Source organism: Condylura cristata, unplaced genomic scaffold (assembly GCF_000260355.1).
Source record: "Condylura cristata isolate star-nosed mole 26May11 unplaced genomic scaffold, ConCri1.0 scaffold00029, whole genome shotgun sequence".
Classification (NCBI taxonomy): Eukaryota; Metazoa; Chordata; class Mammalia; order Eulipotyphla; family Talpidae; genus Condylura; species Condylura cristata.
This window is the reverse complement of record NW_004567130.1, coordinates 18,796,795-18,821,250: the sequence shown is the minus strand read 5'-3', so window position 1 is coordinate 18,821,250 and position 24,456 is coordinate 18,796,795. Positions and strand designations below refer to the sequence as shown.

General features: G+C 54.0%; 2 protein-coding genes across 2 annotated transcripts in view; one reads left to right on the top strand and one right to left on the bottom strand.

Annotated features, from left to right (window-relative positions):
- The window catches only part of ERO1LB (ERO1-like beta (S. cerevisiae)), a 29,601-nt gene extending 14,908 nt beyond the window's left edge, over positions 1-14,693 (top strand). The window contains exons 8-17 of the mRNA XM_004690733.2: positions 2,593-2,713; positions 2,834-2,880; positions 3,535-3,546; positions 5,229-5,255; positions 7,093-7,185; positions 7,307-7,553; positions 8,279-8,348; positions 9,907-9,993; positions 10,569-10,702; positions 11,972-14,693. Coding sequence (XP_004690790.1) covers positions 2,593-2,713; positions 2,834-2,880; positions 3,535-3,546; positions 5,229-5,255; positions 7,093-7,185; positions 7,307-7,553; positions 8,279-8,348; positions 9,907-9,993; positions 10,569-10,702; positions 11,972-12,032 — 899 coding nt within the window. The 3' untranslated portion in view covers positions 12,033-14,693. The remainder of the gene's footprint in view (positions 1-2,592; positions 2,714-2,833; positions 2,881-3,534; positions 3,547-5,228; positions 5,256-7,092; positions 7,186-7,306; positions 7,554-8,278; positions 8,349-9,906; positions 9,994-10,568; positions 10,703-11,971) is intronic.
- Positions 14,694-19,741: 5,048 nt separating this feature from the next.
- GPR137B (G protein-coupled receptor 137B) overlaps positions 19,742-24,456 on the bottom strand; it is a 7,740-nt gene continuing 3,025 nt past the window's right edge. The window contains exons 3-4 of the mRNA XM_012730852.1: positions 21,017-21,141; positions 19,742-20,170 (exon numbers count right to left, since the gene is read on the bottom strand). Coding sequence (XP_012586306.1) covers positions 20,050-20,170; positions 21,017-21,141 — 246 coding nt within the window. The 3' untranslated portion in view covers positions 19,742-20,049. The remainder of the gene's footprint in view (positions 20,171-21,016; positions 21,142-24,456) is intronic.

Below are 24,456 nucleotides of genomic sequence, written 5' to 3'. Positions count from 1 at the left end.
GCACATCTGAAAGCTGTTGTGTTAAATGGTCTGTGGCGCGGCTGCTTGTGAGCTGTAGGAACGACGCTCTCCCTTACCCGAGCCAGTCACGCCTCAGCGCGAGTGAGTGGCAGCGGGGGAGAGCTGGCGGCGAGGCTGTAGGCGACCCTGGCTCCATACCAGCCTTTACATGTGTCCACGAGCAAAATACTCCCATTATGTTCTGAGAATACAGCTGTGGAAAGAAAGTCCTCTGGGAAGAAAGTACTTGAGGAGCAGAAAGCATGGAGCTAGCGGTTCCTGAAGCCAGGTGCTTGACTAGGTGCTGACTCCGTGGGGCGCTTTGCATCCTTCAGAACGGTTGGCATGGCCAGAGGGAAAAGGCTGAGCAGCAGCTTCATAAAAGGTGGAGAATACAGTTAGGTGCAGAGGGAGCCGTCTGCTCGGTGACCGCTGCTGCGCAGAGCCCAGGAAGTCGTCGCTTGGGCTCACAGCGGGGTGGGGGTCCTCTGGCTGTGAGCCCCTGGGGCACCTGCTCGTGGGGGCTGAAGAGCTCTGGCTCCTGTGAACGGACCATGTGACCTCTGTCAAAACTGTCTGCCAGGGTAGTGAGAAATCGGCGTGTCAGCAGGTGAAGATGCCTCCGGCCCCATAAACCTTCTTTGCAGAAAGAAAAAGCAGAGCGGACATGGCCCTGTCCTGCAACCCCCCAGCCCTTCCGCGGTCAGCAACACACACCTTCGTCGTATGCAAGAATACTGAAATTTTTACACAACTTTTGATTGAATCAAGGCACACACATGAACAGCACTGAGAATGTGAGTTTTAAGAAAGTAGTTAAAAAGCTGCCATCGCCGACTTCACTCTTCTGCTCTGCTCCCGTAAGTAGGTCACGTCAGTGCCTGGCATCTGTTTTCTCATTGGCCATTGAAGCTGGCGGCGCCGGTCTAAGAGCCGCCCAGGAGGGCACACACAGGCGCTGCACTCACCGCCGCCTTTACTGGCCAGAGACGGCCAGCGAGTGGCCGGCCCATGACGCCGGACCATGCACCTCCAGCAGCTTTGCTGCTGAACTTACTCAAGGACAGCACAAAGAAATCAAAGATGGAAAACCAGTGGATTGTAACTAATGTTTTACTTCCACTATGCACCTTTAATAACTTTCTCATTTGGCTCTGTATTTTTAAGGTTTTTTAAGTGCTTTTAAAATCTCGAGCAATCCATTTCTGAAAGCTTTGGTTTGTCCATCGTAAACCACCGCGCCACAGTGTCGCGCTGCTCTGGGGTCAGTGCTCTCCACAGCGGCCCCCGTGCTGACAAGGCAGACGCGGCGAGCACAGTGGCGACACGCCGCCGTTCTGTGTCTCCTCTCACGTCAGTGTCCAGGTGTGCTGCTTCTGAGGCACGGTCGGCATGCCACTTTCCCCAGATGCTTTGTGTAAGCGTGATCTTCGGTCATCAATGTGCTGTGGATCTTGTCAGCTTACATGAAAACATCCTGTCAGGCAGTGAGGGGACTGTCTGAGACATACTTGGCCTCTGTTTAAGTCAGGTGCCAATGCGATATAATCATGACACCAAATTTGGCCAATGTCCATAGTATTCCAGGCTTGTGATGAGGGTCTTAGGTCTTGAAGCATGGTCAGCATGGCTTCTCTGTAGGTGCGAAAGCACGAGCTGCCCTGTCATATAGACCCAGAATATGAACTTCGGTGACTAAACCAGTTTCCTGTATCTTTTCGTCCCTTGGGCTTCTGGTGGTGCAAGGGTTCCGTTTGGGCACCGTGAAGTTGTCTGCAGCACCTGCAGCCTGCTCTGCTCCCGCTCTGTCTCTGGGGCGTCCTCGCACCCTCCCTGCCCTGCCTCTGGCCTGTACCCCACCTCTTATATGCATAAATAAATAAAAAAATCTAAAAAAAGAAAACCATCCCTTTACAAACAACAACAAAATGTCCAAATAGCTGAGATCTAAAAACATTCATTTGGGCTTCAACACAAGAGTGGTTATTTAATTTTAAATGTTTCAGCATGTTCTTGAAGTTTTGCGTACTATATGTTGGTTTGAGAGACAAGAGCCTTTCAGTGTTATTAGTAAAAATAAACTACTAACTGTAAAATTTTTTAGCCACAGCATTGTGTAGTTCTGTGAATGATCAAATTTGAACCACAGCGTTGTTTATCCATTTCATTTCACAAGTTGAAGATCTAAAGGAAATCCCTGTTTTTAGTAAAAATTTTATTGAGGTAATATTGGTTTCTATTTTTAATATAGTGTATGCTGGCAGAACGTTGCCCGGCGTGAGTTTAGGTGCAGGGGCATTGAGGTGTGCTGAGGTGCGTCAAGGTAGTGTAGATAAGGACAAGAAGCCACAGAAAACACATGATTGCGTTAGTTTGGTTCATCCTGTGGTGAAGCTTGTGGACTAATCATCACGTGCCAAGGGGAGGTGGCGCTTCAGAGCCGGGCACCGGCCAGAGAAAGGAGACAACCTCTTTCCTCCGGGCTGGGTGGGCACAGTCGGGCCCGGCCGAGCCAGCCGCCCCCCCCGCCCCCCCGGGTTTTGCTGCCTGCCTGGCTGGCCGCAACGTGTCCTTCTCGCCCTCCCTGACCAGACGAGCGGTCGCCCGCGGCGCAGTACGTGGACCTGCGGCTGAACCCCGAGCGCTACACCGGCTACCGCGGCTCCTCGGCCTGGAGGGTGTGGAACAGCATCTACGAGGAGAACTGCTTCAAGTAACGTGGGGGGTGCTGGGGGGCGGCTGGAGGGGGACAGCTGGGGGGGCAGAACCTGATTCCCCGCGGGGCAGTGCAGCCTCCCCCGGGCGCTCACGCCGCGCCCCACTTGCTCCTCAGGCCCCGCTCCGTCTACCGCCCCCTGAACCCCCTGGCACCCGGCCGAGGTAGGTGTCTGTGGCCAGCGTTGGTCGGGAGAGTCTTGACTTTCTGGCGTTTCACCCCATCCGCCTTGTGGTGCCAAGACCTCCGCGTCTGTCCCTTGGGCCTGCGGTGTCCAGGCCTGCGCGGGGTCTTGGGGCGCAGCCTGGCCGCACGGCCTGGGTAACGTGGCGGAGCATGAAGCACGCATGTCACATATGTATTGGCTGTGTGCAGCGTCCTGGGGGGACCCACAGGGGTGGCCTGGGGGCCTCACCATCTGCATCCCCAGGCCCGCCCAGCCGCCGCTGCAGGGAGTCAGGCGCCCACTGGCAGCCAGGTGACCGAGTGGGGGCGACTCCACCGAGCAGGGGAGGGGGCACCCTGCGCTGTGCTGAGGAGCCTGTGGCCGGCGCCCGGCAGGGCTGCAAGAGGCCAGGAGCCTGAGGCCCGAGGCCGAGGCCAGTGCAGGGCGGGCCTTGCTGAGCTCTGGCCTCCTGGGGGTATGTGGAAAGTGTGTGGATGTCTGTGCTCTGTGGGCTCAGTTCATATTCAGAAGCTGCGTGCAGGACGAGTCCAGCTGATGGTGCCATGCAACACTACCTTTTATGGCCACATGTCGAGCACAAGATGCCGGGGTCTGTGTGGCATCTTCTAAGTTCTGTTCTTTTCTCTTTCAGGAGAAGATGATGGTGAGTAAAACTCTTTTATTTGCCTTAAGGGTAGAAAAAAATTTAATGATTAAAATTAGATTTTTCATCTATTCAAAAGAAAGTATGTTTTCAAAAAAATAGCCACCAGTGAGTGGGACCAAACATACTTGAGTTACTATTTTCTTTAATGAAAGTCGGGCTGTGTTAAAAAGATAACTTTACATAAGTGTTTGCTTTAGAAACCAGAACCACTTTCCAAGTTCCCCATTTTCTAGTGACTCTAATCTACTTGAATGTTCAGAGGAAGTGGAAAGAAGTCATCTAGCTTTACCAGATTGTCTCGGTGACTATTGTCCTGTTGACTTGGAAATTTGTAGCATTACTTGTTGCCATGCTTGAGCTGATGAATAGTAATTTATCAACAATTGGTTATTACAGATTACTGAGTGAATACTGACCCTAAGTTGCCTCAAAGCAACAAAAATAACCTCTTTCAAATTGTTCACGTATCCGTGTTGAGAAGCAGTGAGGGGCTGGAAGAGAGAGAAGCATAAGTCACACCGTCATCTAGGAGCTGACACACTGGCAGGACGATACGGAAGCGTTATGTAGAACGTCGGGGGTGCGAGGGCCCTGCCAGTGGGCACAGCACGTACTTCATGGGGTGCCTGAGAAATCTCACTGGGGGAGGCGATGCTCGAGGTGTATTTTGAATGATAGGCGAATTTAGGGCCGAGAATTGGACGAGGGTATGTGCTACTTGGAGGAACAGCGTGGGCCGAGGAGGTGAGAGAGGGAAGGCAGGCACGTTGGAGAGACCCTGTAGCAGCAGGAGGGATTTGTGTGGAAGTGGCTTCAGTCAGAGTCTGAGCGCAGGCCACATTCCGGGCCTGGGCCGCGGGCTGCGGGCACAGAGGGTGCTGAGCAGACTGCCAAGGGGGCGGCGGACCTAGGGGCAGCGGGCCTGGGGGCGGCGGGCCTCTGGGGGCCTGTGGAAAGGTGTGTGGTTTGTTCTGCGAAACGTGAAGACTTTGGGGGAGGAAAGTCGCACCCTGATTTCTCATGGTCTCCCAACCCCTTTCTCAGCACAGCTATGTGTTCCGTTCCTCTTATGCTTTGATTCTTCTCAGAATAAGGAAACAAGACTTGGGAAGTCCGTGGATGGTTTGGGTGTTTGTTGATGACTATTTCTTTCATGGAGAAAACCAGTTCAGCGCTAGGAGAAGTGCATTCAGCCTCTGTGCACAGATAGTCAGACCCTTCCCTGCTAGTCATGAACTTTTCTGGAGAATTATCTTGAAAATTAAAGGATTTTTAAAAATTCCTTAAAACTTAGTAGTAATCTTACATAAATGAAGAAATATGCCTAGAGTTAGTGGTTCAGGAAATTGAGGAGTTTTTTTCTTGGATTTTAAAAGGGCTGAGATAGTCAGTGAAAGCCCAGTAAGATCGTTTGCTTTTTCCTTCCAGGCTTGTAAGTGTTGAAACCTCCTTTTTTGTCTGAAATTTTTTTCTCAGAATTCACAAGAATAGTTTTGTAAAGTTACTGAAATTACTGTGGGGCTTTATTTTTTAGAATCACCTGTCTGTTTCTCCACATGAAGCAGTGGGCATTCTAGAGATATTCCTAATCTGTCATAAGAAATATTTTGTAGACTTAATTCACTCATTTATAAATGATCATGGAAAATAACCCAATTCCCTGTGTGGCTTTCTTTTAGGAGAATCATTCTACACCTGGCTAGAAGGTAAACTTCAAGTCTGTTTCATGTGGCTTCTCATAAAAAATTGTGATCTGTTCAAACTCGTTTGTAAGCTTTAGGACTCATTATCCAGACCATTAATTTTGACAGTGTTTGACAGAAATGAACGTGGTTTAGGTTATTATGTTTGGATAAATTTATTTGGCAAATTTGAGCATCTTGGTCAGCCAAAAAGCAAAATGTATAAGGATACTGTCTCTACATTGTCACAGCTGTCCCCAGTTTGACTTTCATCCGTGTTTAATGCTTACCTGAACTGCTTTTCTAGTAACCATTATGCAAATAGGTTTCAAGTAGAGACATTTGGGGGCAAAGTTCTCATTTCAGCATATGAAACTGAGAAGAGTTTATGCTTGAATTCAGAGGGAACAAATTCTATTGTTGAATGGCCTGTTGACATCAATACACGTTAAGATAGTCTAAATTTGTTTAAAGAATTAAAGCAATAAAGATCCCAATATCTTAAGTACTTTTCTTTCTTACAGCTGTTAGTGTTGAATGTAAAATGTTACTATTTGATGAAATGTTCTAGGATTTTTAACAACTTGGGCTCATGGCTCGGTATCTGCTGCTTTTTAAAAAATAATCAAATTGCCATTAGTTAATCAAACCAAGGACTAAAATATATCAACGGCAGTTGAGTGCTATAGGAAAACAGATCTTTCATGGCCATGACCTTAGACGGGGACTCCACAGAGAACCTAATTAATTCTAGTTTCTGTTTAGTCAGTCATGTTACCTTATGATTTCTTTTGTTCTTAAAAACCTGCGTTCCTATATTCACCATTGATGAATGCTGTTGAGGGGTAAGTACTGGCAGGAAGTGCCCTAGTGGCAGGAATGCTCTGCTTCAGTGACCTTTGTTCTAAAGACACAGTTGGGAAAGTGGCCCGTCTGTGGCCAGCCCCATGCGCTGGCAGCGAGGATGAGAATGGGGCCATGGCCACCTGTGGCTCTTCCTGTGCGCCTCCCGGCTGAGGGCTCTGAGTGGGGCATCTGCCTCCGCCCAGGGCCTAACTGACTCTTCCGAGACCCAGCTTCCTCTCGGGGGCGGGAGAGGCAGTGACAGTGCAGCTTCACCCACTGTGCTGTGGACGATTCCCTTGACGATCGCTGAACAGTCCCCAAGCACCATGTGAGACCGTTACAGTGTGCGTAGCCATTGGTGAAAGGAAAATCATAGATCGCATCGCGTAGCCAGCCGCTCAACATGAACTTGAGCGGAAGAGGAGGAAGCAGGAGCAGCACTGCTTAAGAGGAAGTGGAGAGCCACTTCCGAAGTGGCTGCCTGGGCGGAGAGCGCGGCTGGCTGGGTGGAGAGTGCGGCTGTCTGGAGACCAGCTGAGGGCCTGGTCATGCCTCTGGCTCAGACCTCGGCAGTTCTGGCTGCCCATGCCCCTGCCCCTTGCCTGCCTTACCTGGTCCTCGCTGAGGGAGGAGCGGTGGCCCTCCACTCCCCTCCGCCCTCCTCCCCACCCCACCCCGTCTTCCAAGGTCAGCGCGTGTATTTCCTCCAGGCAGAGGCCCAGAGATGGACTTGCAGGCGCATGATGGTTCCATTTTCACTTTTGAGAGCTCCCCACAGCTTCCACACCTCTGTGCCCCCCCGACACCCCCCGGGCGCGGGAGCCCCCTCTCCTCGACGCCCCCTTGCCCATGCTGTGCTCCTGGTCCTTGGGGTGGCCATTCCCAGGACAAGGGATCTGGCTGCGGCTCTGCCGTGCATCCTGCTGGCCCATGCACATCCGTTTTGAAGCTCTGTGATGTGGTCTTAACCGTTTTCTTGTTAAAAGTGATTTCTTTTTAACGTTTTCCTCAATAGGCTTGTGTCTGGAGAAGAGAGTCTTCTACAAGCTTATATCGGGGCTGCATGCTAGTATCAACTTGCATCTGTGTGCAAACTATCTTTTGGAAGGTAATCAGATGGCGAGGTAGAGCTTGTTTGCTGTTAACGTAAGATCTGTTGGGGCAGGAAATGCATGTCCTTTGAAGGAAGAGGCTGTGAGTGCATGCGCCCTATTGCCCTTTCTCTCTAGAAACCTGGGGTAAGCCTAGCTGGGGGCCTAACATCAAGGAGTTCAAGCGCCGCTTTGACCCTGTGGAAACCAAGGGAGAAGGTCCTAGAAGGCTGAAGAACCTGTACTTTCTGTACCTGATTGAGCTTCGCGCGTTGTCCAAGGTGGCGCCGTACTTCGAGCGCTCTGTCGTTGATCTGTACACTGGAAACATGGACGAGGACGCCGACACCAAGGCCCTGCTGCTGGACATCTTTCAAGACACAAAGTAAGAGTCACTGGCCAGGACCTGACGCTCACCTCCTTTATTCGAAATAGGCGGGACTGGAATCGCAAGAAAACGGGCTTCTGGAAGTTAAGAGGGGGGAAGCTCAGAGCTGAGGAGGGAAGTGGCCGCTAGGACAGTGACATTTAAACGGCTTCTAAAAATGTTACTCGAAAGAGTCTGGTTTGAAATATGTTGGCAAAACTTCCCTGCTTGTGAGAGTCTGGATTTCAAAATCAAAATTTAAATTTCAGGTAGTATCAAAATTTAGTGGTATGTCATGTTCTTTCTACTAGTTTTGTACCGTTCCAGTTGCTTTTAGACTCGGATAGCATTGAAATGTGTTAGCGTTTAGACACGCCAGGCAACATCAGTCTGTCCAGGACATAACCTTTTTAAACAGACTGGCTGTGAAACTTGACTGGTTCTTAAAATAAGCGGGGGAAACCACATTCACAAGCATTTAAGTCAATTATGGATTGAATTTTAAAATCCTTTTAGAACGTCAAGAGCTGTATCTGTTCCCATGGATTTTGGTGACTCTGTAATGTAAAATGTCACCGTCTGACGAATCGCGAGCCACCCTCACCCGCCTTAGGCTTTCGGACTCGCCTGGGGGCGATCTTCCCGCTAGCCTAGGCCTCAGCTGTTGGGGGCGGGAAGCTGTCGGGACTGTGGCGCCAGTGCTTCAGCGCCAGTGCTTCAGCGTGCTGCTCTCGCCCCGCCAGGTCCTTCCCCATGCACTTTGACGAGAAGTCCATGTTCGCCGGCGACAGACAAGGGGCCAAGTCCCTGAAGGTAAAGCGTCTCGCGGGGTGGGGGTGAGGGGGCTTGCGTCCAGGGCGGCCTTCGTGAGCTGCGCCCTCAGCTCTGCGTGTGGGCGTGGTCTGATTGGCGTCCCTGTGAAGCAGCCCCCAAAGCCGCCTCACACCTGCTCCTTGAGGCCGGCGGCTCGGGTGGGTTCTCATGTCGCGGTGCCTGTGTGGCCCCTTCCCAGCGCCTCCGGAGCGACGTGAGAGACACTGGCCCACCCAGCTGGGGCCAGCGAGGTGGTGTTGGTACAGCTTTCAGAAGCGTAAGCTGGCGCCTCTGAGAGCAGTGAACCGTTTCTTTTCCTCACGTTTGCTTGATGATACATGACGGCTTTGCAGCTATGATGGTTTTATTCTTCAGACGATGAAAAGGCTAAAGGGCTGCGCCTGGGGGTCGGAGGGGGGTTCCGGTTCGATGAAGCCCCCCCAGGCCTCCGCTCTGTTGCGGCCCCTTCGAACAGCAAGGGCCTGAGCCGGGGCTCTGAAGTGGGAAAGACTTGCTTCAGGTCTGACGCCAGTTAGCCTGCTAGCAAAACCTGAGCCGAACTAACCTAAGAATAATTGTCGTATTTTTCTCCTGCTTTGTTTGAATATTATTCATACAGTCCGCAATCTGAGGAAGTCGGAATTCTGAGACGCATTTGGGCTCACTGAGCTGGGGCATGCTCAGAACACTAGACCAGTAGCGGTGGAGTCCCGCGGCCGGCTTTCTGAGGCTGCTCACACGGAACGCTGGCCAGCGGCAGCGTACTTGGGCTCGGAAGGCTGTGCCCTGTCATGGTGCTTCAGAAGGTGTCGTGCTCGGCTCCGTAGTGCCCTGTCTGCTGAGTGTTTCTGCAGGTCGCTGCTGGGTTCAGGACGCCCTTCTGTACCAGGCAGGGCAACTGTGCCCTTTATCTTTTTGTGGATGAAAACGACATAAGATTTTGCAACTGTTTTTGTTGCAAACTACTAGGAATTTTGTTGGCTATTTTTTAAGAAGAACCTAAATCCACTTCTCCATCTGTCCTCAAGGACATGAGCTGCATGAGGATGGACAGCAGAGGGGTTCTGTGTCCCGTCATGGTGCCTCCCCGCCCAGGCGTTGCCTCCCAGAGCCATCAGGCCGCTCTCCAGGGCGCCCGCCAGGGCGCCCGCTGGTCCGTGTAGGCGCTGCCTCACCTCACTTCGGTGCACTAAATACAGCAGGGCCCAGGTCGATTCTCTGCCTTGAGCAGCCCCGCAGCGAAAAGCTGGCCACACTGATAGCAGCATGGGATTTTTAAAAAATTTATTTATGTGCATGGCTAGGTGTAGACCAGAGCTGGGGAGGGATGTGAGAGGCTCCCCCCACCGGAGACAGTGAGAGTGGAACAGGCAGAGCCGGCAGAAGGTTCTGCTTTTTAGTGGCCTTGAGTTGTTCCAGTGCGAGTTATGCTGCACAGATGCAGCTGCCTTGTCACCGTTCTGTTGGAAACCGCAACTGCTGACTGGACTTTATTTCTTCTCAGACTCACGCAGTTTAATTCTAAAAGTCTAACGAGAATGAACTTTCCCCACCCCAGGAGGAGTTCCGGCTGCACTTCAAGAACATCTCCCGCATCATGGACTGCGTCGGGTGCGACAAGTGCCGGCTGTGGGGGAAGCTGCAGGTGTGCACGTGGCACTGCGCGAGGCTGCCCGACCTTAGGTTTCCACCCTTGTACCAGCTCGTGCTGGCCACTCACTGAGCCAGTGCAGCGTGGGCCGGCGCGCTTCCTGTCTCCCCAGGAGCAGGCTCACGCAAGGCCCCGTCATTCTCGCACGCCTCACGCTGTCCCCCCTGCTCTGGTCAGTGACTCGGCTTTGTTGACTCTGCTGCTGTAGGTGGCTTCGTGCTTGCCTCTGCGGTTGGTGGTTAACAGAGTGAGCTGGCACAGTTGATGCCACAAAGTGAGTCGCAGAAGGCCCAGAGGCAGTTACTTTGTGGCAGCGGGCTTGTCCCCGGCGTGGTGATTCAGAAGCGGGGTGTGCAGGCTGAGCAAAAGCCCTGGCCTGCCGGGCTGTGAAGAGCGCCTGGCGCACGCGAGGGGCCTGGCGTGCTACTCCCAGGGTGAACCAGGCTGCGTTCAGTGTCTGAGGAAGTGGAAACAGGGTTTTGCGCCGCGAACCATCGGGTAGCTGGGCCCTCCCCAGGGCCGAGCAGCTGCAGCCTGTGAGACCTGATGGTGGCTTGTGTTTTCCACAGACACAGGGCCTGGGGACTGCCCTGAAGATACTGTTCTCGGAGAGAGAGATCCAGAAGCTCCCAGAGCACAGCCCATCCAAGGGCTTCCAGCTCACACGGCAGGAGGTGGTGGCCCTCCTAAACGCCTTCGGCCGGTAAGGCTGTGTGCGCATCCTGGGAAGCCTGTGCTCTCCGCCCGCCATCTCCGCTGCCATGATCCTGAAGCACACAGGGCGCCCTGGGGTGGGGAATTGTGAGGGCGGGCGGGGCTCGCCCAGACGGTGGAGTTCGTGCTTCAGAGAAGCAGGCTGTGACCTTTGAGGCCTCTGCCCTCTGCCCTGTCTGCGTCTAAGTACAGCTGTCCAAGTGTGCACCTTTTGTTCTGAATGTCTCTCCCTGTGGGCCTTGGCCTCTTCTCACCATGCTTTTATATGTATTTTGGGAGGTTTTTTGAAACAGAAACTTTGAGATAGAGAGCTATTATCTTACACATTTATTTTAATAATCAGATTTTTCCCTAATGGAGACCTTTTAGCCCCTTAATGTCCCGAGGTGCCCAGTAGTAGCTGGTTTTACGTGACTCATACAACTGACAGGTATAAAGAGCCTGAGGAGGGCACATGCTTTCTGACAGCCCTGGGCCAGAGTCCAGTTAGCACCCACCTGGGAAATCATTTCTTTGAGCCTCAGGCCCTACACTGTGAAACCAGGGTTGACTTTTATCTGTCTTGGCAGGGTCTTTGACAGTTACAAGATTATTTGCTGTTCACTCAGACCAGTACTTGGAATAACCAGAGCCCTTGATACAGAGCGGATGTCGTTTACTTAGGACTTAGAGAACCTTAACGATGTATATTGCTGCACCCAAACTACTAGATGGAAAAACATTAGGTCTTTGCCTATCAACCCTGAATTTTATATTCTAAGGGTAACTCAGCTTATACAAGTACTTTTCTCAGAGTTTGACTTCTTGGCCTGGGCCCAGAAACATTCCATTCATTCATTCTTGATAGACCACCAAGTACCAGCAAGTGTAGGGCCCGGGGGCTCGGCAGTTGGCATACGGAGTCCTCACCCTCTTGAAAGTGGCATTATAAAACAAACTAATGAGTCTGGGGAACAGTTAGATAGTTGTAAGTGATTTGCAATTCTTTGTTATGAATTACTCGTAGCGCGCTGCCACCACTAAGGAGGCTGTTGGTAAGTGACCGGCATCCTGCCCACTGCTGCGCCCAGACTGGAGAGCCAGGCTCTGTGCTCTGCTCATCGCCAGTGATCAAGCATTCTTACTGGGGCAGCGGAAGCCGCGGCGTTCAGTCTCTGTGCTCAGTGTTGCTTCCAAATTAGAGCCCAGTGACTGTCAGCAATTTGAAACATCATATGAGCTGTATTAATATTAATATGTTTTTCTTTCCTTCCTACAGGCTTTCCACAAGTATCAGAGAATTACAGAATTTTAAAGTCTTATTGCAGCACAGTAGGTAATAAAGGCTTTTCAGTGTCCACTTAGAGACATAAAGTAACTGTGTGAATGAAGACTTGGTCAGATAGTTCAGCAGGAGACTGATCTTCAAAGACTTCAAAAATATTGAACTCTTTAAAGAAAAATTGTAAATGTCTAGAGTATTTATGATTCTTAGTTGATTACCACGTAGAGCTATTTATAAATGAAGTATATGCTTTGAAAACATGTAAGTTATACTAATTGTGTTTTAATTTCCTGCTTTCTATCTGTTGAGCATTGTTTGCTTAGAATAGATTTACTGTTTCCAGTTGTCAAACAAAATGATTATTTTCCCTTCTCGTAACGATATCAGTAGGCTGTTACTAGAGGAGCAATAAGGGAACAAATGATGCTTCAGACTGTATCAGTGATCAGAATTTTCAGTGATGCCTGAGTGTGTTTTAGCCAAGACTCCTACATTAGCACCTCTGCAACTGCCTGCAGCTGTCAGCGTGATGGCAGCTTGGCAGTTCGTTGCAATAGCAGGTGCTAGGAACCCCCAGGAGTCCAATATCACTGTTTTTATTTAAGATGCTACCTGCTGCTGCCGTTTCGGCCTGAGACCCCACGTCAGTTAGGGCACAGGTGTTGCCCTGTGCTCCCCGCCTCATTGCCCGGGTGAGGGGCGTGAATCAGGGCTCCTGAATAACCTAAAATTCAGCTTTTTGAGCTCTGCATTTCCTTTCATTTTGCTTGTCTTTGTCCCATCCCAATTTATAAATGTTCACTTAAGAAAACAAAAGAAAAAATATTTAGTAGTCACCACCTTGATAAAATGTGAATGGAATCATGTGACTTTATAATGTGAGTTTAAACATATCCATAGAAATTACTATTTTAAAGCCAGTGTTTTTTAAAATTTTTACTGTAGATTACGGCCTGTGCCATCCCCTCTCAGTCTGACTTCCTTCTTTAGCACATTTACACGAGGGGTCGGTTCAAGCCTCCGATAAGCTTCCCTTTCCCACCTTTTCGTTTTCGTTCACGCAGACAAGCGTCCCCATGTTAGCATCCGCCGGCCGCTGACTTACGTGTCCCAGACCACCGTTTCCCGCACCTGGACTTAAGTGCCGTCCATATTTAAGACAGGGGGTCTTTTACAGTGTTAGTAGCTGGCGTGGCTCACCTGGAGAGCTGTGCCGCAGAGAGGTGCCGCACAGCACGGCCCCTCTCAGACCCGTCAGCCTTCCGTGACGTAAATAAGTGCTCTTAACCCCTGTCCCTGCCCGAGTCTGAAGTGAGTCCAGTGAGGACTCAGTGATGTGTTTTAAATTGTACTTCCATGGCTCACCCTCTCTTAAAAGAATTCAGCCAGCCGCAAGAAGAGAGCTGCCTGGAGAGAGATGGCATTCGCCTGGCGTCAGGCGTGACCTCCAGGGCCAGACGGTGTTGCTGACGGTGGGGTGGCGGGTCGCTAACTGGAAAGGGAAAGGCTGCTTGCCCACCCTGACCGTGTTCGCGCCTCACTTCCAGGGATAAAACTGTTGAGAGGTGGGGAGGTGGCGCATGTAAGCTTGTCTCAGAGGTGAGCGGGCCCGCAGCCCGGCTGGTAAACTCACCGTTTTGTGTTCACTGAGAGTTTAATGCGACAGTTTTGCACTTTATCTGTTACTGTAAGTTTGAAACTCTCCTGGTAGCGTCACTTCTCTGTTCCCTCAGTTACAGATAAGGCCTCTGGAGAACGTCTTAGGTCGTCTGCCGTCACTGCCTGTTTGTTTTCTTTATTGTGTGTGTGTTTCAAACTTAGGAAAATTTGTACAGTAGAGTGGCTTCTAGAAAATGAAAAGGTCTGGTTAGGGTAAAGTTCTTTCCAGGGTTTTAACAAATTTTTTCAGCACCAGGAAAATAAGTGAAGTATTCGCAAGCTGGGATTTGTTTGACTGACTTTATTTTCCTAAGAACTACGTGGGGTGGCGGGCTACATGCTCGCATTTCATAAATGACTGTGTCAGCTATAGGCATGTGCTCGAGTCTGGCCATGTTTTTGGTGCGCCTCGGGATAGAGATGCCTTTCCAGCCACACACCACTTGTAGTGAGGCGAGCGGAGGACTGAGCGGTTGCGGGGATGCTTGGAGCTGACGCTGCGTGGCTTTTCTTACCGCATCACCTAATTTAAAAATTCAGGACTTGATAATCTAAACGACAGAAATGATTGTACCAGCTGATGAAGGGATGAAAGTGAAGAAAAGGAATGTATTCCTTCCTTCAAGAGCATGAGTTTATATTTTTCCTAAATGGCATCTATGTACGTTAGAAATAATATATATTAAAATTGGTACAATTTGAATGTTTCCCTTGTGTTGATTCTTAGGAGATGGGGAGGATCAGACAGAGCAGTAACAAATTTCAGTTTTTGAAAGTCAAATGTTTTATGATCACGTTAACGCTGCGAATGCCTCGGCACTTGCGAAGAGCGGGATGGTTGTGTATTTGTCACTGTGCTGCGTGTTCCAGCTTTCCCTAGGTGCCACTGTATGTCAGGACAGCTGTTTTGATCTTCATCAGCATTGCCATCAGCTGGAAATCTGGAAGCAGCTGACAGTTGCAAACTGAAGCGCCTGCAGAAACCATAGTACTCACCAGTGTACACGGAAGGAGCACATGGTGCCACGGAAGTGACTGGGCCAAGAGCAGTGCAGACCCCCCTCCCCCCGACCCCCCCCCCGCAGTGGCACGCTGCCTAGTTTGAGTGACATTACAGGTGCAGCTTCACTTTGGAGTAGAATGCTAAACAGTGTGCTGCTGCACCTACCAGAGTCTGGAAACCGAGTCAGTGTTTCTCCAACCTCTCTGCCCCTCCCCTGACAGGGTCTACTTCTGTGGTAGGAGGGTCTGGTGACAGTTGAGAGAAAATGTATTAGCTGCCCGAAGTTGGTTCATATAAACAGAAGCGCCGGCAGCCAGCCGCGGCGAGGGGCTTTGCGTGGACACCGCACTGCCCCCAGCAGCACGGGCTTCTGTTTTACAAACGAGGAAGCTGCGGACAAGTGAGGCTGAGCTGCGCCCCGGAGCCCACACTATGGGCCTGGCGTCCGAGGCAAGAGACTGCCGCAGAAGCCCCCAGCGTGCCGTGCGCCCGACGCCGCCCTGCGTCCACCCACATCTTCCGGTTTGTGCCGAGTCGAGAGGGGTCTTGGCTAGACTTCGACTTCGAGCAGGTAAGTCAGGTGCTCATGAGCCAAGAGGTAGAGGACGGTGCGCAGTGGGACGTTCCTTCCGACCCTAGGGCCAGCGCCGCCCTCCACCCCCTGGAGGCCTGCTGGTGGCCTCTCACCTTCCTGCCCAGACTTAGACATACACAGACAAATGCAGGTGTGGTTTTTCCTGCACTTTTACCCAGAGTGGCATGATACAAATACTGTCGTGGGGTCGTGTTTCCCCTCCGCAGGTTTCTCTCCACCCGTCACAGGGAGTGTACAGATTTTTGTTTTCCGTAGTAGCTGCTTGCCGTCCCCGGTGGTGAATGTGCAATGCTGAACCCTGCAGACCCCTGCAGTGGGCATGTGGGTCGTCTGACGTGTGCTCCTGTGATAAACTGCCCGATGCATTTGTGGTTCCGAAAGACTGCAGACACGGCCGCCACCGGGGGGCGGGGAGGGGGGGAACTCACCCACAGTCCCAGGCGGCTCCTGCTTCCACCCCCCCCCCAACTCGGATGTCACCGCAAAGTTGGACTTTTGCCATTTTGCTAGGCGTAGCATCATATACTAATGTAGTGTCGACCACCTTTTACTATGTGGAAGTGGCGTGTGTGTTGTCTTTTCATCTTTGCCCACTTTTTCTCCCTCAGTGTTGGTCTTTCATCAATTTCTAGGATATTATTTTTGGGGTATTAATGCTTTGGCTGCAATTTTTTTCAGTTTGCTGAACTCATTCACAGCCGCTCTGCCAGACAATTTTTTAAAACATCTATTTGAGCGGTTTCTGGACGATGAGTCCTGGCTAGAATGTCTTCGCTCTCTAGCAGTAATTCACCCATGCTGTTGACAGAACTTTCGTGTTCTGGTTTTGTTTTTCCCTCTACGCTGGCTGCTCTGCAGTGAATCCTGGCCTGCAGTTTACACGTAAGTAACGAGCCCAACCTGACTCCCCAGAAGTGGCTTCAGTACCGCTTGTTGACGTCCACCGCCCCTCCCAGTTTCCGACGGCCGCTCCAGAGGTCTGGAGCCCAACGGTGCTTCGTGCCGCGCCTTCCCTCGCTGCTCTGGCACGACCGGCACAGCTGCTCGGGGCCTGCCCGTGCTCTGCCCCTGGCTTGCTGTCCCCGCACCCAGACACCTGTTCTTGTTTATCCCAAATGAGCTTTGGGAACCTCTGACCTGGGGCGCGTGCGGGCCACCGCTGCACCCGCTTTCTTCCAAGGGGGCGCCTTTCGCGTTTCACGTCGCTGTTGTTTCAGTTTGGGGTGCTGTACCTGAAAAGGGCCTCTGCGGCCTGGTAGTCACTGCAGTGTCCTGTCTGCAGGTGCCCCGGCGGCTGAGGACGGGGCACCGGAGTGTCTGCAGATGGAACATTGTACTTCTCGGCTGTGCAAGATTTGGCCTGTAAGAATGATGTGACAACTATCTGGACATAAAAGTCTTTTTCTTTTTAAATCCATGATGAATTACTTGTCTCAGAGGTGGATGTTTGTGACTCATAAGCAAACAGGAAGGGCCTAAGTGGGCAGTGGGCGTGTTGATGGCAGCGTGTAGTGGTAAAATCGCCAGCTCAAGATTTAGCTGAGGAGACAGCTTCAGGAAACCAGGATCTCGCTGTTGGCTCAGTGTTGTGGAGCAGGCACAACACTGCCCCGTGTGAGGTGACCGCGTGACGAGGGCCCTCTGCGGCCCAGGTGGGGTGTCTGGCTCGTGTTGAGAATGACCTGGGCACAGAATGTCAGCTCTCGGCGTTGGGTGTGAATGGGTGAGCGTGGTCAGCCCTGTGAAGGTGTCCTCAGTGCAGATGGGCCGTGTGCACCGGATGGTGCGGGCGAGCTGGCGGCCACACCGCCTAGGCGGGGCCCCGGAAGCAGACGTGGGTTCTGGCTTTTGCTGCCGAGAGTGATGGTCCAGCGTAGGGGAAGGTAGAGGCCTGCTCAGCGCTGCGGGTGAGCCGCTGTCCAGGGCTTTGTTTGCTTACTGGGGTTAGGAATTCAGAAAGCGTTTCTCTTGGACTGGGGGAAGGACACTCGGGGTGCACCTGACCCAGGCAGCCACACGGGTGCCGGCACTGGGAGGCCCCTGTCAGGGTCCCCATCAGCTTTCCGTGGCCCCTGTTGGGGTCGGCTTTCTGTGGCCTCTCCAGCGGCGCCGTGGCTCAGACTGAGCCGAGTGGCAGATAAAGGTTGGCGGGGGCGGCGGCCTGGGAGGCACCAGGAGCCGGGGCCTCACTGCCGAGTCGGATGCCCGCCGGGGGCGCCCACTCCTGGCCCCCGGCCCAGTGAGGGGGCTAGGGATGCCTGGACACGGGGCACCACTGAGCGGTGGGGTTCGGGCTGGCTGAGGAGGGGAGTGGCCGCTGCATTGCCGGCTGAGAAGGCCACACCAGGGCGCGGCAGGTCCTGTTAGCGGGGTGGAGCCACCCAGGACGCGGCCGCTCGTGCCAGGAGCGGACCCTCACGCAGCGCAGGGAGGGCCCCGGGGCCTGCGGTCGGCTCTGGCCTCTGCCTGTGCACGACCACAGGCCCAGGGATGTCTCCATGCGGCCGCCTTGGGAGGGAGTCGTAGGGAGGGAGGACGGCGGAGGCCGCAGCTGAGGCCTCGCCAGGCGCCTGTTGGCTGTGTCAGCGGTGACGGGCCCCACGCGCCTGGGCCAGGCCTGCCGGGGACCCTGGGCCGCGGCGAGCTCCCTGTGACCAGCCCAAGCGTCCGTGTCGTCCGGAGCCAGGCCGCGGTGTGTGGGCGGCCCTGTGCTGCCCGGGACCTGGAGCCACCCGGTGAGCCCCGAAGAGGAAGGGCCGTCGCCCTGCGCCCCCACAGCAGCCCCTGCACAAGCATGGCTGAGGTCCGGTTCTGGGACGCCAGGGGCATCCCGGACAGGGACTCTGAAGCCAGCCAACACTGGAGCCCTTTCACCAGCGAGAAGTAGCAGCTAGACACCAGCAGCCTTACTGCGAAAACGCCAGGCTCTGCTCTGTGCGCTAACGCTGTTTCCCTCCGGGCAGCAACGGTGTGGAGTGTTCACACGTCACAGGCTAAGTGCGATATTACGGGATCTTGTGACTTTCTCCCTCTGAGTTTAAAAACGTCTACCCTCAGCTGACTTGATGCCAAAGAGGTGCAGAACTTCCCAGAAGCACGACTTACAGGCGTTTAAAGCGCCGCTGAGTCCGTCTTTGAGTTCCTGTCTGCGGCCAGGTTGGCGGGACAGCACGGCATCCTGACGCTAGTTAGGGCAGCAGCTGACAGTACGTCGAGGCCACCTGAACAGTCAGTGTAGGATTGTCCCTGACGGTGACCCTCAAGGAATACGGCCCAAAGCCCCCCACCTACCGAGGCGGCCCAGGGGCCACACAGGGCCCACCGTCCCAGGCGAGGCAGGCGGCGGGCGTGGCAGGTCCAGAGCTGGAGACTGCAGCCTTCCAGCACCCACGAAAGCAGGAGACTGGTTTCTCCGAAGCCAGCGTCCGGAGACGAGCCGTTCCTGAAGACCAAGCTGGGAAGACAGCGGCGGGGTCAGCGCTGGGCAGGACCAACCCACCGGCACCAGCCCTCCTCAGCTGCCCGGGGCCACGGCTTCTGGGCAGGCAGCACCACCCTCCTCCTGGAACCGCCATCTGGCCACCGTACTTCTGCTGGCAGGAAAACAGCCACGACGCCTCTGTCGCACCACCCTGAGCGTGCCCGAGCTCGTCTGATCTCGGAAGCTAAGCAGGGTGGGGCCCGGTTAGTACTTGGATGGGAGAAAAACGGCCATGGATGCAGGGGCCCGTCGAGGCCACCTCACAGACGCACAGCACACACGGATGCTCCGGATGGCACTGAGGCTCGGGGACGCGAGTGGCGCTGCATAGCGAGGTTTTCAGAAACCGCCGACCTGTCAGCAGTGTCCTCGGTGAGGCCTAGGCCGGAATCATGCCGCGAGCGCTGCCGCCGGGTTCGACACGCAGTGGCTGCACTCGGGGCGAATCAAACAAACCAGGTCATGAAACATGCCGGCGACTGCACAGCAAGTCGTGACTGCGTGGCGTGTCCAGCTCGGGCGTGGGCAGTACTGACCCCTCTGGGCACGTCGCCGCCTGCCCTCGACTGTCCTGACTGCAGTCGCTCGGGAAACATGGGATCCTGAAGTGACGGGCGCCAGGTTTCACAGGGCTGGAAAACGCAAAGTCTCACGGGTGTAGGAGGAGATTTAAGAGTGTGAGGCATCCCGGCGAACGGGATCGCTGGGGTATGTACATCAGTGCCCTGTGGAGAGTCCCCAGACTTCTGCAAAAGTTAGGAAATACTTTGAGGGATTGTCTGAGCCTTAAGAGAAACCTGTTGAGGAGCCAGTTACCTTGTAGTCTGACCTTGATGGAGCTTCTGCTACCTCACAGCGCTCTCACTGACTTGCAGTGGCTTTCTGGACACCGACCGACTCAGGACCCGTTCGTGTTCAGCTCGGAACCCAAGCGCCTGAAGCGGTAAGGACTGAGGGGTACTGCCGTCCACAAGTCTAGACTCTCGGGCCCCGCACAGTTTATCTTTAAAGTGAATTATGCATAAGTGTGTGCAAACTAAGACATCTATTGAAATAACATTCTCAAGACCACACCCCCCCCAGGTTAGCATTATTATTTGAGCTACATAAAATACACCTTTATAAAAGTACGGATGTACATTTATATTACACCTGCCGCCAGGCAGACAGGCTCGCTTTTAGTGCGCTAGTGAGGTTTCATAAATCTGCCGAGTCCTACGGAGTCATTAGAAAGCTGCAACAAGGAAAAGTGGGAGTCCTGCATCTGAAGGAAAGATGTGCTCAGAATTCAGCCGTCCAGCTGAAGCTGTCGGTGAGGAGTCTCCCGCGAGCTGTCAGCTGAAGCTACTCTGGCATGGCTTGTCAGGGTTCGGAACGGAGTCTGGCTGGAAAGCTGCGATCTGTGCCAGGAAGCTGTTGCTCTGTTGTCCCCAGTCATAGTAGTCTGGAGCAAAACTTAAAAGAGAAAAGAGACGTCAGTGACTTGAAGCACCGAGCTTAAACTGATGGCGTGTTACTTCAGCTAGACGCAGCTAGGATGTTTCGCAAACTGCAGACCGTCCCAAAGCCCGTTAAGCTTCCCCACTGCTGTGCCGTGACTGCCACACGTCTGCCGGACTCTCTGAAGCTCGGTACAGTTGCCAGAACCGTCAGCCAAGCAACAGCGGAACATCTGTCTGAACCCTGGGGTCTGTGCACCCCACAGCTGCTGCTCTGGCTAACGGCCTGCGGTGCCCGGGGCAGGGGCTCACGCTCATTTCTCTTTACGGGCCGAGGAGCGCGGTCCTCTGTGCAGTGGAGTTCCTCCTCCCTAGGCTGTGAGGGCCCACCAGTTCTCTCTGCTCTGGCAGGACGGGTGAAGGCCTGTCTGGCAGGTTCCCGGGGCGCGCAGCTTGGGGGGCACAGGCGTAATGGCACGAGGACTGCAGCAGCTCTGGCCTGGCCGTGGGCTCACTCCAGGCTGCCCGTGCGGCCGGTCATCCCGGCCCCGGGCCCTGACCCCAGCGACCCCGTCAGCTTCTCCTCGTTCCTCCTGTCCCTACAACAAGATCCTTTTTAGAGCTCTTGGGTGGTTTCCTCAGGACTTTTACTGCAAGAAAGCCTGTCTTCGTTACCATTCTGCCCAGAGAAGAACAGTTTACACGGCTGTCCTAAGGGGGCTGCCAGGCGGGAAGCCGCAGGTGGATGTGAGGCCGCACCCAGCGCCCCCCTCTTCAGTCGGCCCCACCCTGCCCCACTCTGCCCTCTCCATCAGTCTGAGTCTCTGCCCCGCCCTCCTGGCGCTAGGGTGAGGGGTCTCACCTTCCTTGAAGCCCCGGGGGGGCAACGTTCCACGCCAGGTCGTCGTCGCTGTCATATCGCCGAGGGTTGTCAAAGAAGTAAGATCTGGGGCTGAATCCGTGGTTGGGGACCATTGCGGGGCCGGCCTGGGGGGGACAGGTGGGTTTCAGCTCGTGCTCAGGCACTGCGCCGGGGCCGCCCTGCAGTGGCGCCGCTCCAGGCAGCCACTCAGTGTCCATTTGCGCCTCTTTTCCATTCAGAGGGGTCAGCTTCCATGCAGGCAGCACCTTCTTCAGAGTCCACCCGACAGCTAATGGTGTCAACCCTTCTTGAAAAATCAGACAAGCCCTGTCATCGAACCTGAGCCCCTGACTGGATGGAAACTGGGTCAGGGGCCTTCAGAGCACACTGAGAGACTGAAATCTGTGTCAGAGGACTCTACATCCTGCCGCTGTGAGTCACTTCCTCCCGTTTCTCTCCCCCACGCCTGCCTGGTGTGCACTTCTCCAATTCCAAACGCCTAGCGCAAGCAGAGGAGGAGCAATGCTAGATTGCGGAAAAGTCAGTCCGGGTGGAACCCAGCATGCAGCGCGTGTCCTGCTGTCAGCGCCGTGGCCGTGAGAGACCGACCAGCAGAGGGCCAGCCGGAGAGGACAGCCGTCACTGCACAGACGCCGTCTGCTCGCCGCTTCCTTTTTCCCAACCGATCTGCCCACACAGAGGAAGCCAAGCGCCGCTTGATACAAGTTGGGCACTTTATAATCTACTACTTGTTTAAGAATGTGTAGCAGAGTGAAACTGAACCCTCACCTCTCCTCACCTCCTGAACAGTAACTCAGGACCCCAGTGTTGGACTAAAAACCGTAAGACCCTTGAGAGAAAATGGGGCAAATGTTTATGACCAGACTTTGATGAACGACCGCACCAAAAGCTTAAGCCACAAAAGAAAAAGAGATTAACTTCATAAAAATTTTAAAAACTGGTGCTTTAAAGAAAACCACTGAGAAAGGGGAAAGAGCCCCAAAGTGGCAGAAAGGATCTGCAGCTCGTATCTGAGCAGGGAGGTATGTGCACAACGTAAGACCGAGTTCTGCCTCGTAACACACCCCAATCGAAGGACGAGATTGAGCAGACATTTCTCCCAAGAAGATGGGAAATGCCCCCCAGCTCAGGAGATGCTCAGTGCCATCCATCACCTGAGCAAACAAGCTACAAGATGTCACACCATCAAGAAGCACAGGACTTGAAAGTGCAGACAAGTCCTGAGGAGGAGGGAAGAAACAGAACCCCACAGAAGGGCAGGACACAAAATTACAACAGGATCGCAACTAAGAGTGGACGATGGGAAACCCGCTGACGCTCCAACAGATGAACAGACGGTGGGATACAGTCCTGCCTGGACTATATTACTCGGCCAGGAAAAGGGGTGCGATACTGCTCCGACACACGCGGAATGAAAGAAACCAGCCAGACTGGATTCTGAGCTTGCTGAAGAGCAGGGAGATACAAAGTAGACTGGTGGTTGCTTAGGGCGGGAGGTAACAGGTACGATTTCTTTCTGAGCTGCAGAAAATGCCTAAAACCTCTGGTGACAGCGGCACATACCTGAAGCCACGCGTGGACGGGTGCACGGCGTGATGTGGGGTCACCTCGTCTCATGAAAGAAATGACAGAGGTTCTCAAGCTCCACGCTGACTTACCACCCTGGGTACTCACTAAATGGTTTTAGATGTGGGTCCAGGGCATCGCGTAAGAGTGTTCCCAGCAACACCCTGGGCCCGGGGGGCTGCAGAGCGCCCCAGCCTAGACCGCCAGGGCGGCTTGCTCCCACCCACTGGTCACGGACGAGGAGTGGGTGTCATTTTAAAGAAGCCAGTGAGCAGGAGCGAGAATCGTAGACCCTTTTCTCCAGTAACAGCCTAAGTCACAGAGATAGGAGGGCTACTGCGGACAGGTCAGGAGCGCAGACTGCTGGCCCTGCCCCGTCGCCCTGCTCTGACCTCTGGCCTCTGTCCGCCCAGCACCTGTCCTGGCCCTGCCCTGCCCTGTCCCCCGGCCTCTGTTCTCCCGGCCCTGTGGCCACGGGCCACCATTTCCTCATCTGAGTTTGGTGTCTACCTTGACCACGACTGACAGAGAATTTAATATTTTTCAAAGTGCTCAGGGCGGCGCCCGGCGCTGTGCCCTGTGCGACAGGCCGGCAGTCGCGCCCGTGCGTACCCGAGGAGCAGCGGCGCTCAGGCGGCCTGCTGGTGTCACCCCGGCACGGGAGCGTCCTGTTGGCGGCACTGCAGCACCCACGGTGACTCGCTCCCGCGTAGCACGCTCGAAGCTGCTCAGGGCTTAAGGGATCTTCACTTACTGACGCCAGCTGCGTTTCATGGCAGAGGCTGTCCCCTGCCTTCTGCGCGCGGACACTGGCTCCACTGTACGCAGCAGCGGTGGGCACGCCCACACGCGACCTGACGAGGCCCTGAAGACTAATGCTGTTCACTCTCGGCCCTCGGGTCTGTCTGAGCACTGTGTCAGCACGGCTGCGTGAAAACGCTGGTCCTGAGGGAAGACCTCATACCCGTGCTGAGTGACCGCGCCTCCTGCGGGCCTCGCGGCCGAGACCCTCATGGCACGCGGTGTTTCCGGGACGGGCATTCGGCAGAAGTCGTCTCAAAGTGAAGTAAGCCGTCACTCAAAGAACAAAGCACTGTCCCTGATCAAATGTGGGCTTTTAAGCAACACGAGAGCTTAGGAAAGTCTGGATTCCCCGCCACGTGGTCCCGATGAAATCAGTGACATTAATGAGTGTCTGCGGGTTTGGGGGTGGCAGTGGGGACAGCTGCGTAACTCCAGAAGCCGGCGTTTCCCCAGCAGCCCACGCTCGGTGTAAGGCATGCAGAGAGAGACACAAGAGCCACGACTGCAAAGCCAGAGCACAGCGGCTGCGCGCCGACTAGGCCGTCACGGCCAGCGCTCAGAGGCCGCGACCGCAGACTGGGCACAGGGTCACCACCGCACGCAGTCGTGAAGGGCTGTCACCAAGCTTTTCTGCAGCTCCCTGTCTACCTGTCTCTTCAGGCCGGATTCTCTCCCTGTACTTCAGCCCAGACAATGTAACACAAGTTTTCGGAACCAGATAGGAGAATCCGGCTGTTTCGGTACGAGCCAGAGATTAAAATTTTAAATGGCCCTCATCTCATTTTGTTTTGAAAAACGTTCCTTTCAGTGAATTTTTCATGGCAACATGTACTGGACTTAGTGAATTTGTAAGTATTTTCTAAAACTTGCACACACCCCTCCGGGCCACCCTGTGGCTTCTCAGAGCACAGGCGCGAAGTGTCCCGACGCCAGCGGGGGCTCCGGCAGCCTGGCCAGTGGAGGCAGGACACGGGTCTGAGCCGTCTCCCTGGCATCCACCCCCCACCTGTGTCCACTCAACACACGGCACTTGCGCGAATGTCACCTTG